Source organism: Maniola hyperantus, chromosome 13 (genome assembly GCF_902806685.2).
Source record: "Maniola hyperantus chromosome 13, iAphHyp1.2, whole genome shotgun sequence".
Classification (NCBI taxonomy): Eukaryota; Metazoa; Arthropoda; class Insecta; order Lepidoptera; family Nymphalidae; genus Maniola; species Maniola hyperantus.
Genome location: NC_048548.1, coordinates 357,601 through 375,914, shown reverse-complemented (window position 1 = coordinate 375,914; position 18,314 = coordinate 357,601). Strand labels below are relative to the sequence as shown.

General features: G+C 39.2%; 1 protein-coding gene across 1 annotated transcript; it reads right to left on the bottom strand.

The window, feature by feature from the left end:
• Window positions 1-2,008: 2,008 nt before the first annotated feature.
• AstA-R1 (allatostatin A receptor 1) lies at window positions 2,009-17,738 on the bottom strand. The gene is made up of 3 exons (XM_034974723.2): window positions 16,829-17,738; window positions 11,745-11,900; window positions 2,009-3,811 (listed from the first exon to the last, which is right to left on the bottom strand). Exons 1-3 carry the CDS (start codon window positions 17,648-17,650, stop codon window positions 3,707-3,709), a joined length of 1,083 nt encoding a protein of 360 aa, XP_034830614.1. The 5' UTR covers window positions 17,651-17,738; the 3' UTR covers window positions 2,009-3,706.
• Window positions 17,739-18,314: the final 576 nt, after the last annotated feature.

Sequence of the window (18,314 nt, the reverse complement as noted above, 5' to 3'; positions counted from 1 at the left end):
ATTTCGTTATTGTTATATGAACATTTTCTAATTAGTTATATCAAAATATCTAGATAGTCTTTGAGCTACCTACGCGACGATCTAGAATCTAGATCGACGCGCGACAGCGACATGCAACACTTGCGCATTGCTCTGTATAAAATGTTTTCTTAGAGTTCCGTACCCAAAGGGTAAAACGGGACCCTATTATTAGTAACAGGGTCAGACAGAAGGACGGACAGCGGAGTCTCAGCTGTCCACTCATCTGTCTGTCTGTCACCAGGTCTGTATCTCTTTGACCGCGATAGTTAGACAGTTGAAATTTTCACAGATGTATTTCTGCTGCCGCAATAACAACACATACTAAAATAACAGAATAAAATTATAAATAATGGTACGGAACCCTTTCTGCGCGAATCTGACTCGCACTTAGCCGGTTTTTTTAAATAAGAAGCTAAAAGCTTATTGGCGTTAAACTCTGTAACTCGAACAACTAATTTACAACAGCAACAACTAATTTTGTCGTTTCATTTTATTTGACTGTTTATAGTTTTAAAGAACACAACTAAAAAATATGAGAATACTTCATCTGAAATTATCCAAAAATATGAGAATACTTCATCTAAAATTATTGAAATATATATGAATACCTACTATTCATCAAAAATTTATATTATATAAAATTCAAAGTCCTGACTGACTGACTGACATAGATATCAACGCACAGCCTAAGCCGCTGGTCCTAAAGACATGAAATTTGGAGGGTCTATACTTTGTGAAGAGTAGGTATCCACTAAGAAAGGATTTTTCGAAATTCCACCCCTAAGTGGGTTAAATGGGGGATGGAAGTTTGTATGAAAGTCGGTCATTTTTCAAGTTATTTGCATGAAAATTGGTATTTGGGTTTTCGGTCACAAATGAAGAAATACGTGTTTCAGGATTTATGGAAAATTTGTCCATAAGGGTGGTAAAATAGGGGATGTAAGTTTGTATGGGAAAGTTTTAATTATTGTTGATATTATAATTGACTTGAAATTTGGAAAGTAGGTTTTTTCTTGAGGTTAGGTGTCAGCTAAGAAACGACTATGAGAAAATACCCCCCAAAGGAGTGAAATGGGGGTTGGAAGTTATATGTGTTATTCGGTGCTGTTCAGAGTGCGTGTCCTGATGTTATAATGTTTGTTTCTGAAAAAAATGCCATTTGTTTCCTGTAGGCCACGCGGGTGAAGCCGCGGGCAGAAGCTAGTTATTTAGAAATTTAGATAGTCATGCTACTAAAACTATTCGTTCAGAATAATAATAATTTGGTACTTAATTCTTTTATTTTAACCAATATTTTATTTGTTGGCTCTTCTCAGTAGATTGTACATTCCGAACCGACGATGGTAGAGTTTTAACTCTTAATCAATCAAGAGCTCCTGCCTCCTACATGATATGAGATATTCGATAGAAAGCTGTAGGTATATTATTCGAAAGGCTCAAGCCAATAACAAAGAAAATAATATGTTTCTCCACTCGGTTCAGGCGACAAGAAAGTAAAATGCAGACACGTTGCGGGAATGAGAAATGTTGGCAATAAATAACTGGCAAGAAACAGCGTCTGTACCTACCTACCTAGTACCTAGTACCTACCCATATCGCGACAGGTTGAGATGGCAATCGGAGTATGAGGCGGGACACCCCGCACACCCGCACGTGCTAGCGCGGGAGCCGTGCGGGTGTGCGGGGCGTTTCACTGATCACACTCACTCATTACTCATGATTAGATCATGACCAAAGAATCAGTATAAATGCGAAAGTGTGTTTGTTTCTTGGTTTGTTGGTTTGTCCATTAATCACCACGCAACGGAGCAACTGATTGACGTGATTTTTGCATGGGTATAGCTTAAGACCCGGAAAGTGACATAGGCTACTTTGTATCATTTCATCAATCATTCATCATTCATGATTAGATCATGATTGACGGATTTGACTGATACAGCTCCTATCATTTGATGAACTAGAGGATTACTGAAAAACTGAATTTTTATTGAAAACATTTACTTCCAATTTTAGTACATTAAGCGTAAACAATATTTTGTTATTAATTAATTAATTCTATTTCATAACAAACAATAATATAATTAGTGTAACAAGTTCGCAGGTATTACATTTATAGATTTGTTTGACGCTAATTAATAAACAATAAACATTAATTGTTGTAACATTCAAAAGCCTGAATTTTCTCCCTTGCCTCACTCAAGATATAAATAAAAAGTTAAAGAATGGACACGCATTATTTTAGGGTTCCGTACCCGAAGGTTGCCAGCGGGACCCTATCTGTCCGCTCGACTGTCCGTCCGCCCGCTATCAGCGGGCTGTACCTCATAAACCCTAAATAGGTAGAGAGTTGAAATATTCACAGAGTGAAAAATTTCTAGAGGGCCGGCCATCACGCAACGCAAATCAAATAAATAAAATAAAAAGTACATATAGTGTTATATCTTGTACGATGGTACGGAACCCTTCGTGTGCGGGTCCGACTCGCACTTGTCTGTTTTATTAATTTAGTACATGATTAATGAATGACTGAATGAATGAAATATGCTTTATTGTACACTATCATAATAAATAAATAAATACACCGATGAATTTAGAATCTCTTCCTTTTTTGAAGTTGGTTAAAAAGAAACACAAAAGCAAAACATTACACAACAAAAATAGTAGTACAATTTGGCGGCCTTATCGCTTTGAAGCGATCTTTGTAGATGTCTGCATTCTCCACATGTCCGCCACTGACAATAAAATTATTAGTCTAATAGCATTTTATGCCACATCCAATATTTCTACACATACCTAAGTGTCCATTTAATAATTCTATATTACGAAATAAAGAACTTTCTACGCCTACATTAATATTCTAATTTTTTTTTATAAAATCTACAATTTCCCTACATAAAGCGATGTTTTAATAACTAAAAATAAATCCCTATTTATTTAATATAGTTCGATGTTATACCGCATATTTCATACTAAAAAATATACAGTATATACCTACTAACCCGTATATATTATCATAATCATTAATTTCATGTAGGTACTTTTTATATACAATATTAATATTTGCACACATTTCCATATTTGGGCTCAATAAATATGGGAATATGTGAGACTAAAAACAATTATACATTACGTTTGATTGTACATTACATTTGTTTATAATTACAATCACATTTTTAGTTGCTTATATTACAATAAAATTAGGAAGTTATTTTTTACAAATTGTACTATATTTTGTCAAGTTTTGTAATACTTAACAGTTTTACTGAATATTCAAAAATAAATATATAGTTCTAAATATTTTTCTACACAGAAACATCTATTGTACACTATAATTGTTTACACGTAATTTTTTCTACAACTCTACCCCGTAATAGGTTCACAAATTTTATTTATCAGATTACAATTGATTTTTGTAATAAGGTAAGTTAATTTAAAACAAGTAATTCGGAAAACAAATATACTGTATAGCTGAATTATACACTGTATTTCTAAACATTAAAACTGTCATAGATAAACAGTATTTCATGAATTTACTATATACAAACTTACGTGTCGATTAAAAACGTTCAAGTAATGTCAGTTAATCACACAATATACAAGCGATTTCGAGCCGCACGCATGGGTTATACACTTATACAATAGTAGCTTGCTCCGGTGCGATGTGCGTACGACTGCGCAACGATTCTCAGACGATGTCGTGACAAGAGTTACCATTGCCCGTGCGTGTCGTTTTCGTAGGCTGCGGTCGACCAGACATGCCATCGTTGTACGGTGGTGGGCAGTACATTACCTGGGAAACACAAAATATATTTGAGAAATATAATGTATAAATGTAGTGGAACGAATAGCGCCAATGCAATGCATCGAAGATTTTTCCACGGTAAATAGCTTTTGTCTGTTTCCAGAAAGAGAAAAAGTTGTATGTAGACAAATAACAGACGGACAGATATAACATCCCTACTAAAGGACGCAGTATCCTTTGTTTTAGTTTTCAAGATATTACATTTCATATTTTATTTATTAAATCATGATAGCGCAATGGTTAAAATGTGAGCCTCCTATTTGGGAGGGTCGCGGGTTTTATAACGAGCACGCACCTCTAACATTTTCAGTTATGTGCGTTTTAAGCAATTTAATATCACTTGTTTTAATGGTGAAAGAAAACATCCAACCTAATTATTTATAACAAAATTACGCAATCAATTTTGAACTTTCCTTTACACAACTTTAAAAATCTATGTTAAGTAAATTTCACGATTCTAGGTCAACGGGAAGTACCCTATAGGTTTCCCGACAGACACGACAGACAACGAAGCGATCCTATAAGGGTTTCCTTTTTTCTTTTTCAGGTACGGAACCCTAATAATAATTAAGCAAAATATCTCGAATTTTAAGTTTGACATTAAAGTAGCGTGGGCTCTGCTCTTCTTAGTTGAAACTCATACGATTCTACTCAAAGTCTTTAGAATAAAACTACCCAACCTTTCCGTTTATGTAGCGTAACTAATTTGCCGACTGTTGGCAAACCTTGACATGTCAAAGGGTTTCACGGGTAACCTGCGTTGTTGGTATGAAACCTATCAAACATATTTAAGGGTCGCAAAAAGGCCAAGAAGGGCCCTACCTTCATCCCTCGTCAAAACGAAGTTTAATTGACAATGGAACTCGTCAAAGGGTTGTGTATTGAAAATAGCATTTTGATAGATTAACCCACATACATGGACGTATTTCAATACCTATCCGTACCCACATAGTACAAGTTAGGTTTACCTATTGTCGTATTGTAACTTTGGCCCAGGGTCAAACAGCAGCGTATAGTCCATACAGAATGACTCCTCACGCGCCATTTTAACTCTGTAGATCAACTGTCATGTCAAAAATGCGGTTCACCTTTAAAATAAGGACTAAATCGTACTTTTGACATGAAATTTGAAACAAAAGTTAAAATAGCGCGTGAGGAGTTAAATTTTACGCGTTATACTTATCGATTGACAAGATTCACACCAAGAAGTTTATAGGATCACTTCGTTGGCTGTCTGTCTGTCTGTCTGTCAAGAAATCTTAGCGTACATCTCGTTGACCTAGAATCATGAAATTTGGTTCCCGCCTCGTCTCGATGGTTGCAAGTCCGGTGCGGCGCCGAAGCGCATCGTGTGACGTGCCACAGATATTTCTATGTAAGACGACGCAGCGACACCGCTTCGGCGCCGCACCGCCGCGCCGCCGCAACGCATCGTGTGCCCCCGCTCTTAGGGGAAACGTAATTCTGACTCGCACTTGACCGGTTTTTTTATTTTTGACTATGTACATGCATGGTGGTGGTGGTATTTGCATGGTGTATGACTATGATTGATTTTAGAACAATGTCAAAACACAGCTAGGGAAATTCCGGTGGCCTCGTACTTTGTGCGTTTACACAAATATACGTACTACTCATAAACCGGACGGAGTCGGAATCCATCATTAGTTGACGTAAATAAATCCGCCCGCATGTTTCATCTGTCGGCGAGATATTTTCCTTTGAACTTTTTATAATATGCCCACATCATAAATAATACTCATTCGCTAATCCATTGTTTTCTTTGTCGAAAAATATGTACTTTTACGTCAGATTTTAAGCTATTTTTTAGGGGAACCGTTTCGAGGAATTGAAATACAATACAAAACAAGTTATAAGCCTTAAAGAACTGATATCTAGAGCCGTCAAATAAATTAACAAAAAAGAAACGAGTAGTAATATTTTTTGGAGTCGGTGCCAATGTGGAGTCGCAAAACACTATGAAGAGTAGATAGACGGTTCGTGCGGCTAATTGGCACCGGCTCCAAAAAATATTACTATAGAACTACAATAACTCTTGTATACATAATATACGGGTAATAAATTAAATTATTTTTTACTTTTTAGTGTTGGTGGTTATTGAAGTCGGTTTTTATTTATTTTTTGAATTTTGCAGCATCATGCTGAGCCAGTAGTCCTTTAGCTCACACAAGACATCTTTTCTGTTTTTAATATTTTATAGCTCGTAGTTTTACGTTCAGTTTTGTAGTTTTCTGTATATATTTTTTTCTTGTATTGTTCTGTGAGCTAAATAAACTTTTATTTATTTATAGTTTAAATCGTGAAGTTTTATTTTTAGAAAGTTAGAGTTCCATACAGTGGGTATCAGAGGATTTGGTCTGCTAATTAGCAATTTATCACGTTCCCCCACCATCCCCCGGGGCTAGGGGGGAAGGAGTAATTGAAAGTATTCCTCGGGGTACCTAAGCTACAAGAATTACAAGGAAATTGGAAAAAACGAGAATGTATTTTGTGAATGAACAAGGCCGGGGCTTTCTTATATTTGTCCGCCAGATATGAACTGAAATGGAAATTAATTTCGGGTTTCGGTTATTTTCGAGTCAACAAGGGAAGTTATATAGACGTAGATGTTCCATTTCCAAATTGATTTCGAGATGTTTTGGTTCATCATCATCATCATGATGATCAACTACTATGCCCACTGAGCACGGGTGTCCTGTCAGAATAAGAACGGTTTAGGCATACGAGTAGTCCGCCATGTATGAAGGTTTCCTCACGATATTTTCCTTCGCTGTTAAAGCAAGTGATATTTAATTGCTTAAAACGCACATACTCGTAGCTCCGAAAAGTTAGAGAAATCGAATCACCTACCTCTCAAATAGGAGACTGAGTTGTTAACCACTAGACTATAACCGCTCTTGTGGCTGTGACGTGACTTAGATATGCTATAAAAATTTAAAGTATTACATTTAGCGTCATTATTATCATTTTACTTCATATTACTCTCGATAACGAAAGGTCAGTCAGTATCTTGCTAATCGTGGAGTCGGACGGTGCACGATGCGTGTGATCATATTTCTAATATTTTTCATTTCTGTGTCGTTCGGCGATTCAGATTTTAATTCGAAGACTAGAAATTTCAGTGTCGAACTTTTCTATCACACCCTGCAAGGTTCAGATCGAAATGTGGCGATATCACCGTATACCGTTTGGTCTTTGCTTATAAGCTTGGCGTACGAGACAACGGGAAGGACCTGGGAGCAATTCTCGAAAGTGTGTTTACTGACGGAGGACAGAAGCAAAATCGTAGAAGAGTTCCGGAAACAAACAACATCGGTGCTCACGAACGGATCCTTGAATGCAACTTGGTCAAATTACTTATTTTATGATGAACAGTTGAATGTTCATTCAGATAATATAAGAAGTATGGAGAACGATTTTGGCTTTATAGCTCAGCGTCTTAATTTCGAGGCGCCGCAGCGGGCGGCGGACTCGGCATTTTACTTCATGCACTCGCACTACCATGTCCACCATCCCCACTTTATACTACCATTAAAAGAAGAAGATTTCTTAGATGCAACGATGGTTATGACCAATTATTTATCATTTGGTGCGGGATGGTCGAAGCCCTTCAACATTTCGAACACGTCACGAGATTCCTATCGAGATGGCACCGCGCAAGGAGGTGTTTACATGATGTATGTGAAAGCGCAGCTTCAATTCTGGAAGTCCGAGTCGCTGCACGCCTCCTTCACGCAGTTGCCGCTCGGCGACGACGGCAGATACTGCATGCTGCTGGTGCGACCTGACAGTGGGCATGACATCGGACGGGTTCTCGAACGCCTCCGAGAAGTCTCCTTCTTGGATATCCTCAACAAGATGCAAGAGGTAGCTGACTCACTCGGTCTGGGAGAGGTGGAGGTGAAGTTGCCGCGGTTTTCGATCACTTCACGACTTATTTTAAACACGCCATTGTCCAATATGGGGCTTTCGGATGTTTTCGATCAGAATTTCGCCGATTTCAACAATTTTGCGGAAGACAAAATATATATTGGCGAAATTACGCAGACAGTGACCGTCTTAGTTAGGGAACACGGGACGACAGTATCGACTAGTATACCGACGAGAACGTCACTGATGAAAAGCGAGTTCGAAAAAAAATTTTCAATCAAGTCAATTCCAGTAAGAGAGCCTTTTATTTTCTTTATAATGGAGAAGTCTACTGCTACTGTACTCTTCGCCGGATCATATTCCAAAATCTATCTGTATTAGAAACCTAGTCGCAACAAAAGTGCTAGTTTTTAACCGACTTCAAAAAAAGGAGGAGGTTCTCAATTCGTCGGTTTTTTTTAAAATGTTTTATGTATGTTCCCCGATTGCTCGAAGACGCCTGGACCGATTTTGAAAATTATTTTTTGTTTGAAAGGGTATTTGAAGGGTTTTTTGTTTCAAAGTTAGTCCCATATAAAATTGGTGAAGATCTGATGAACATCTTCGAAGATAGATAATTCGGTGCGAGGTCGCCATTCCAGCACCTTGACCAGCCTCATAAGAAAGCTCAGAGTCACTCAGCGGGCGATGGAGAGAGCTATGCTTGGGGTTTCTCTACGTGATCAAAAGGAGGAGATCCGTAGGAGAACTAGAGTAACCGACATAGCTCAACGTGTTGCGAAGCTGAATAGTGGCAATGGACAGGGCACATAGTTCGTACAACCAATAGACGTTGGGGTCCCAAGGTTTAAAAATTACATCAAATTAAAATAAATGGATAAATTTATTACTCTACTAACATTTTTATTTTAGCTGACTTTAATTTTGTTAATTTTATATAGAGCACTCACGAATGTAGGTATATATTTGTCGGAGAACAAGGGGATGGCCGACATCAGAAGGTAGTAATTTCAATTACAATCATTGTAATACTCACTTATCACACGTGAAAACCACTAGCGTAACGTAACGTAGGTAAACCTAACCCTACCTAACGACCGGCTCCACCATGTCCCCATACCGGTCCCAGACCAACCAGCTAACCTAGCACATCACAATTAGTTCAATTAACATCAACTACAACGATCACGTTTGTCTAATACAAATTGGAATACACAGCTAGTGAACACGCACTACACAGCCACAAACACATTCACAGCACCTTTCACAACCTAGTACTATAACCTCAACGTCTTAAATCACATTAGGTCACAACAACAATTATAATAACCTACAGTACGACACACATAGTGTCTACTGAGAAGTGCCCTCGGCAAGAGCCACACGAATAATGTGTCGTGACACACTGCGCATCCGCTTTTATAATCTCATAATGACGGTGGGGACGATGACGCGATGTTCAATGAGCAAAGTCTTTACAATTAAATGGCGGCGAGCCTACATATTCAAGTATAGGTTCAGTATTAGGTATAGTATAGGTTCGTGAGACCACTATTTCGTAGTCGAGTCGTGACACCACGGCTCGGCCTGAGCATCAGCGCGTGACTGCAGTAGTCAAATACTCAACTGCAGCATTACACCTACTGCGCACAGAACTGAGCAAGCCCCTTTAGCTCACACAAAACAACATTTTTGTTTTTAATATTTTGTAGCTCGTAGTTTTAAGTTAGTTTTAAATATTATGTAGTTTTTAGCATCTTCTGTGTTATTTATATTTTCCGAGTATTGTTCTGTGAGCTAAATAAACTTTTATTTATTAACTAGCTGACCCGCCCCGGCTTCGCTCGGGTGGAGTATTTCGGACTGGGAGTGTCATCGTGAAGCCGTTGCTTGATACCTAAAATATCAATTCACTATCAGAAATTCTAAAATCCCCACGATTTAGGACTTTAGTACTTTGCAGCATCAGGATTGGGGAGTTAGGATCCGAAGTTCAATGATGTAGCCTATGCTTGGTACCTAAATTAATTTTGCATCATCCGCAGTTCCTGAAACATTATAGTTTAGGAGTGCTGTACCCTACATCATCAGGGTTGAGGAGTTGAGACTTGAAGTCTGAGAATAAAGTCGTTGCTTGGTACCTACAATATGAATTCACTATGAACACTTCCTGAATCTTGATAACTCAGGCGGGCAGTAACCCTGCAGCATCAGGATTAAAGAGTTGAATCCAGAATTTTTTATGTGACCACCACGAAAACTTTTTTTGTTGATTTTAAAAAAAAATTTGCAAATCGGTCCAGAAACCTCGAAAAAATCGATGTAGAAAAAAGAACCACCTCCTTTTTGACAGTCGGTTAAAAACCGATGACCTTGAAATATTTACGGAACAATCTTTAAAATATCCCCTTTCTAACAAAAAAAAGAATGAATGAAATCGGACTACGCGTTAATGAATTACAACTCAGTATATATTTTAACTTTCATCCCCTCTCCTACGGGAACCATGCTGAATTTCGGGGTAAAAAGTATCCTATATTCTTCCTCATAGTATGACCTCAAATCGTACCAAGTTTCATTGGAATCCATTCAGTAGTTTCAGCGTGATGCGCGGCCGTGATACAGACAGACAGACAGATAGACAGACAGACAGACAGACAGACAGACAAAAATGAAAAAAATTACAGTTTTGGGTTCAGTATCGATTATAGAGTGCCCTCGAAAAAAAAATTTCAAAATATCTTCAATGTACAGAATTTGACCTGTTACAGTTTTATTATAAGTATTGATAATTTAAATCGTGAAGTTTTATTATTAGAAAGTTAGAGTTCCATACGGTAGGTATAAGAACACAAGGTACAAGAATTACAAGGAAATTGGGAAAAAACGAGAATATATTTTGTGAATGAACAAGGCCGGGGCTTTCTTATATTTGTCCGCCAGATATGAACTGAATTGGAAATTAATTTCGGGTTTCGGTTATTTTCGAGTCAACAAGGGAAGTTATATAGACGTAGATGTTCTATTTCCAAATTAATTTCGAGATGTTTTGGTTCATCATCATCATCATGATGATCAACTACTGAGCACTGGCCTCCTGTCAGAATAAGAAAGGTTTAGGCCTTAGTCCGCCATGCATGCAGGTTTCCTTCACCGTTAAAGCAAGTGATATTTAATTTATTAATACGCACATATTCTTCGAAAAGTTGGAGGTGCTTGCCCGGGATCGAACCCCCGACCTCCCGAACAGTAGGCCGACGTGTTAACCACTAGACTATCACCGCTCTTGTGACTGTGACGTGACTTATATGCTTCGTCAATGGTTATGGATATAAGTAGGCGCTTCTAGATTCCGTTTTTCCCTTCCACAGTTTACAATAATTATACAAAAAACAACAACACCAAACAAACGTACAGAAAAAAAAAAACCAAAAAAACACAACAAAGAACAAGACAAAAAGATCACAAATACTAACTAATAAGAAGTACTTCAAATCAAGAGTGAACAGGCAAGAAGCGCATTCTACTTTTTGTCGGCTCATCATTTATATGCAAACTAGCTTATGCATTTTTTTAACACGCACACGCGTGCACGCGGCACACGCTTGACCACGATCACACCTGACGGGAAGTGATGACGCAAAGCGTTTCGTACGCGTAGATGGAATGTTGACGACATAGGGGTGGAAACTAGCCCGGTGTCTTGCGGTACGCTGGTAGAAAAGTGAGAGGGATGGTGGGGGGAGATCGAACAGCTCCTGAGCACATTCCCATAGGCCGGCAACTTTTTGTCCGCGTGGACTACACAAATTTCAAACCCCTATTTCACCCCCTTTAGGGATGGAATTTTGAAATATCCTTTCTTAGCGGATGTCTAAGTCATAATAGCTATCTGCATGCCAAACTTCAGCCCGATCCAGTAGTTTGAGCTGTGTGTTGATTGATCAGTCAGTCAGTCAGCTCGGTCAGCTTTTCCTTTTATATATTTAGATGTGACTGCAACCAAATGGTGATCTATTACGGTAGACGTCACCTTCCTGAAGGCGATCCTGAAGTTCTCGGACAGGAACGCGTACAGCACGGGGTTGACGCAGCTGTTCATGTACGCGAGCACGTGCGACACGATCTGCGCTGTCACTGTGAAGTAAGTTATGTTGTACGCCTGTAACGCCTTCACCAGTAGAATTATCTGGAACAACGAGAAAACAATTAATGGAATATTCTTGTCGGATAGAAGCACACGTTCTTTGTGGGATTCCATTACTATATACAACGTGAGTTTTAGTCTAATACGCAAAACCTAAAAGTAGTTTGTTCAGAATCGATTGCAATCATTTTTGCAACGGGTTATATTTTGACCAAAAATTACATTAAAATCCAGGAAGTTTGGACACCTAGTTGAATGACCTCATGCACCAGCTGATTCGAGCCGCGCGAGCGAGAGCGCGCACGATCGACGCCAGCCGTCCCGCTCGCTCACAGCCGCTCGCTTGGGGTGACCATGTTTTTGCGAGGACAACGACTCAACACAACAAGCTTATAGCTTCGTAAATTTTCATTAAATATTTTTGAAATGTTGTATACAATTTCTTTATGTAAAAATATTATATTAGCCGAGCAGCGCAGCGTAAGTGCGTTTGGACTTTGTTTAGACAGTTATAGATAGTTCAATCCACGAAGACGCGCCTCACTATGTTTCGTGCGGGGAAACTACGGGGTGTGGGGAGTAATTTTTACCCAATTTATATTCGTCTGTGTGTGTGTGTGTGTGCCCACGTTGTTATCGGTGCATTATGATAAAAATTGCTCTAACAGTACATAGCACACTTGCACTGTAAACTATTGGGACAAAGAGTGGGGCGCGTCATTATGGATTGAACTATCTATAGGTTTGGACCACAATACAGTACGCGGCCGAAAGTGATGAACATCGGCCTTAAAAATGACATTTCAGGTTTGTAGAGCGATGTCTCTGTCACTCATACCCATATGACGCATATGACGTTTGAGCCAGTGCTCTACTCAGTGACTTAGTTTCTCCTATCCTTTCTCCCTACTTTTAAAGACTTCCATTCAAGAGTTTCTATCATCAGATATGATAATAACATGGAACGATGAGTTTAACGTGATTTTCAAAGCATTAAAACGGTCAAAAAACGTGTCCTATCTCTCAGGTTATAAAGTTCGATCTTGCATTCTTAGCTGTAGGTCAAGTATGACTTTCAACAAGTTGATTCTATTTTTTGACGACCTGTGATCTGTGACCTGACCTGACCTGACCTTGACGAAGGTTAGACCTGCAAAAAAAACGACCTCCCTGGCGCAGTGGTAAGCGCTGTGGTCTTATTAGTGGGAAGGCCCGAGTTCGATTTCTAGCAGGGATTTGGAATTTTATAATTTCTAAATTTCTGTTCTAGTCAAGTGGGAGGCTTCGGCCGTGGCTAGTTACCACTCTACCGGCAAAGCCGTGCCGCCAAGCGATTTTGCGTTCCGGTACGATGCCGTGTAAAAACCAAAGGGCCATGGGTTTTTAAAAAACTGCCATACCCAGGTTAGCTCGCTTCCATCTTAGGCTGTGTCATAAGTTACCACCAGGTGTCATTGCAGTCATAAGTTACCACCAGGTGTCATTGCAGTCATAGGCTAACCAATATAAAAAAAGAACATCGAAACACTATATAAATCAGAGTAAAATGCGCCTTAAATTGTTTTACTAGCTAAATATGCTCGCGACTTCGTCCGCGTGGACTACACGAATTCCAAACCCCTATTTTACCACCTAAGGGTTTGAAGTTTCAAAAATCCTTTCTTAGCGGATGTCTACGTCATAATAACTATCTGCATGCCAAATTTCATCCCCGTCCGTCAAGAAGTTTGAGCTGTGCATTGATAGACCAGTGGTAGATGCATCCGACTATTCGAAAGTACTTGTAAAAGTTTATTTGAATAAAAAAAAGATTTTGATTTTTGATTTTAGATCAGTCAGTCAGTCAGTTTTTCCATAGAAGACTAGCTGATGCCCGCGACTTCGTACACGTGGATTTAGATTTGTATAGGAACTCTTTGATTTCCCGGGATCAAAAGTAGCCTATGTCACTCTCCAGGTCTTATCTATACCCATGCAAAAAATCACGTCGATCCGTTACACAGTTGTGACGTGATTGAAGGACAAACCATCAAACAAATACATTTTCGCATTTATAATATGGGTACTAATTAATTAATAGTTATTAATAGGTTTCGTACACGAAGGGTGGCAAGGGGCTCCAATTTCTAAGCCGGCGCTGTCCGTCCGTCTGTCAGTCTGTCAGCGGGCTTTATCTCATGAACCGTAATAGGTAGAGAGTAGGTATGTATTTCTAATGCCGCTGTAACAACAAATAATAAAAATCAGTAGGTACCCTTATTATAAATATGAAAGTGTGTTTGTTTGTTTGTTGGTTTGTCCTTCAATCACGTCGCAACGGAGCAACGGAGGATCGACGGAATTTTTTCGCCTGGTGCCCTGGTGCCCTGGTGCCCTGGGCCACCAGTCTGTTTCGAGGCAAATTATATACTTTTAAAAAAAAAAGTAGATATAGCGAGCAAACGAGCATGCGGGTCACCTGATGTTAAGTGATTACCGCTGCCCATGAACATTTGCAGCACCAGGACCTTGCTACCTTGCTAGAATAATATTTCTTTCATTATACCAATGTGAGTGTGGCACAAGCGCATAAGAATAGCGATTTCAGGGATCAGGTTGTATTGAATTAGAAGCTTGTAATTTGTTTCATATTCTTCGGATGAATCCAATCAATCGATCAGTCATCGTCAATCGATAGACGTTTGTTGGACATGGGCCTCTTGTAGCGACTTCTATAGGTACATACTGAATCCAGCGGCTCCCTGCGACTCGTTAAATGTCATCTGTCGACCTAGTGGGAGGGTCTTCTATTATTGCGTTTTCCAGTGCAAGGTTGCTAGAACCTTGGGACTCTAATGGCTATCGAGTTTTCGAACTATGTGCCGTGTTCATTGTCACTTTAGCTCCGCAACCCGTTGAGCTATGACGGTAACTCTGGTTCTCTTACGGATCTTCTCATTTCTGATATGATTACGTAGATAAACTCCAAGCATAGCTCTCCTTATCGCCCGCTGAATGACTCTGAGCTTTCTTATCAGGCCCATAGTTCCAGGTCTCGGATCCTTATGTAAAATTTTATTTATTTTGAAAGTTGTAACCCTTGAAAAATATCTCTCTTTTAAGCTAAATTTTGAGTCAACTTTGTGCGTAAATAAACCATGTAAGAAACTACAAAATGAATGTTAAACACTACTTAATTTGCAAAAAATTAAAGTAGGTTTGATTTGATTCGCATTGTTCACACATCACGCATCTCGCTCTTGAGCATGTCCCGCCCTTAAATGTTGGTTGCAATAGCATGCTCTCGCCCTCGACTTGAAGTGACTATGCCCCGCAAATTGCTAATGCTCGTGGCCGCCATTTTAGTGACGTCAGCACTAGACTGAAATTTCGAGCTGATGGTATATTTTAACATCGATGTTAATGAGACATGGTTTCAGCGCAATCTTTTGGCTTGTACCACAGGATCGGGCACGCACTGCCCTAGTTCTGGAGTCATTAATTCCCTTTTATTTATTGACTGCACGTTGCTATAACTCTTCGTTTTAATCAACTCAAATTCATTACATTAGCCCGTTTTATTTTTATTGTATGAACTTATTTTCGAAATTAGGACTCATATTAATTGTTTTCATAGCTTTTAGAGGCTCTTTTGAAATGAATATTATAAGTACCTACTGAAAGTATTTTTTTATAGAATATTAGCCATGCAGCATGCTAATCATGACTAATATTCCCCTTTCCCCTCCAACTAAGGGTAAAGCTTGTGCTAGGAGTAGGTACCACAATAGCGCAACGGGTGGGGTTTGAACCGGTGACCTTTCGGAATTCAGTCCGCTCCTCAACTGTTGAGCTATTGAGGCTATGTACTAGATCCACGCGTTGTGCCATATCTTTTTACCAGGCACATGCCAACTGCTTGATCGTTGAAGAAAAACATCGTGAGGAAACCTGCATGCCTGAGAGTTCTCCACAATAATAAATACCAATCCACGCATGGCCAGCGTGGTAGACTATGGCCAAAAACCCTTCTCACTCTGAGAGGAAACCCGTGCTCTGTAGTGAGCCGGCGATGGGCTAATCATGATGATAATGATGATTACATAATTCGTCACGTTTACTCTCAATGTCTTTACTCTCTACATACCGAGGGGGCCACCCTAACTAATAATATTATGATCTATCTTTCTATTTCATGAAAAAATAATGGTGTATTTCTTGTCTTACTAAACATTGCTATTTCAAGAAAACTCCTATCATTGGGTATGTTGTGATTATTACGGGCTCCCGTTAGTAGGGTTGGGATTTGGGAAGTTTATCTTTCGTTCTCTCAAGCAGCCGCGTGAAGTTAGGTGCAAGTAGAACGGTTCCTAATAATATGCAGTGAGAGAAGACCTCAAAATAATCAATTTAAGTGCTCCTCTAATTCAGTTAGGAGCAACGGAAGTTACTTTAACTCTATTACGGCGAAATTACAGTTGTTTGATTAAAATAATTCTCGGATACTCTTGTTGAGAGTTCAGTGTTTATCTAAGGGTTCCCCTGTAATCTTTGTTTGTAATACTTGTAATCGCGCCTGTAATATTGTAATTTGTTATGATAAAGTGTGTAAGTTTGTAATAATGTACCTAATGTGAATTTAAGTACACTTAGGTAAACACTTCTTAAATATCTATTCTTTCTTAAATCCACGGAATCTGTATTATATTATAGGTATATAAAAGCAAAAGCTGATTGACAGACAGATTGACTGACTGACCTAGCAACGCTACTGAACGGATCGGGCTGGGCATGCAGATAGCTATTATAACGTAAACATCCGCTAAGAAAGGAATTTTTAAAAAATCCAATCCCTAAGGGGGTAAAATAGGGGTTTGAAATTTGTGTAGTCCACGCGGACAAAAGCGCGGGCATAAGTTAGTTCTAAAATAAGAAAGGTACCTATTTTGAATTCTGTATCTTTGAAAAAGTCAAAATAAAGTATGGATTACCTGTATAGGACACCAGCAAACGGCGAATACGACAACAACAACCACCACCATCCTGGTGACTTTCTTCTTTCCTCTTCTGCTCTCAGCAGACACCCTCCCTCCTGGAGCACTCTTCCATAGCCTTGACAGCATACACATGTACAGCACGCTTATCAGCGCCAATGGTATCACGTAAGAAGATAAGAAGAAGGACATTTGGAACCCCAGTTTGCTATACCCCTGGTCCTCCAGAAACACGCAGGAGGAATGGTTTCTATGGAAGTAGAAGTATTCCCGTTCTCCATGACATATCCCTACAGGTATAGCTGTGGTTAGGACCACCACCCATATACATGCAATCGCTAGCAGCGCATTCTTCTCTGTTCTTATTGACATGGAAGCTATGGGGTGGACAACTGCCATGAACCTGTCTAAGGACATCAAAACGAGGGTATAGACTGAAGCATGAGCTGTCACCACAATGAAGTATTGCACGACTTTACACCACAAATCCCCGAACGGCCATCTTGGCATAACATAATCTGTAGCAGTAAACGGGACACAGAAAATCACGAACAGCAAATCGGCGACCGCTAAGTTTATTATCAGAAGATTTGTAGTAGACCTCATGCCAGGGTTCGCAGCGACAACTAAAACCACTAATGCGTTGCCAACTAATCCAACTATTCCTATAAATCCGAAGAAAATTGGTACAACCCTCGATACGACCTTCTCAAGTAGATCGTCATTTTTGAATTCTATGCTATAGTTGCATCCAACTAGGCTGGATTCTTCGCCAGTTAGGTTTACACATATGTTGTAGATTTCTTCTGTCGACTCCATTTTGAATTTCAGTGGATCATGTTCTTTTTGTCATTTGTAGTGTGCAGTACTTAGCATTTATTATGTTGACGTCGTCCATAAGCATTGGTTCACCTGTAACAATACAAATATAATGTTAACTTATTTTTATACGCCTAACAGTCCAAAAAGCGAGCATTTTCAGGGTTCATGTATAAGTCTCGCAAATTGCTAATGTGCGTGGCCGCCATTTTAGTGACGTCAGCACTAGACTGAAGTTTCGAGCTGATGGTATATTTTTATTTCGGCTGACGTCAGAATGACGTCATTTCGATGTTAATGAGACGTGGTATACAATGAACCAAAAGCTTAATACATAATATGTAGATATTTTGCTATAATCCGCTGAAACAAATTGAATGAATTGTTTCAGCGGATATGGACTTCCGCAAAGTAACGCCTGCTTCTATACAATGAGACATGGTTCCAGCGCAATAGCAATTTGCGGGACTTATACGTGATGTGGTGTGGATGACGTAATCACGGGAACAAAGAGTGAAACCAGAACAAACAGCCCGCACGCACTACGCAACGAATATACGACATCGTGACGACGACTGGGGTATAATGTGAATACTATAGCTTGAAATTGAGATCATAAGAAAACAAATTGTTTTCAAATATCATAGAAGACAAATCCATACTA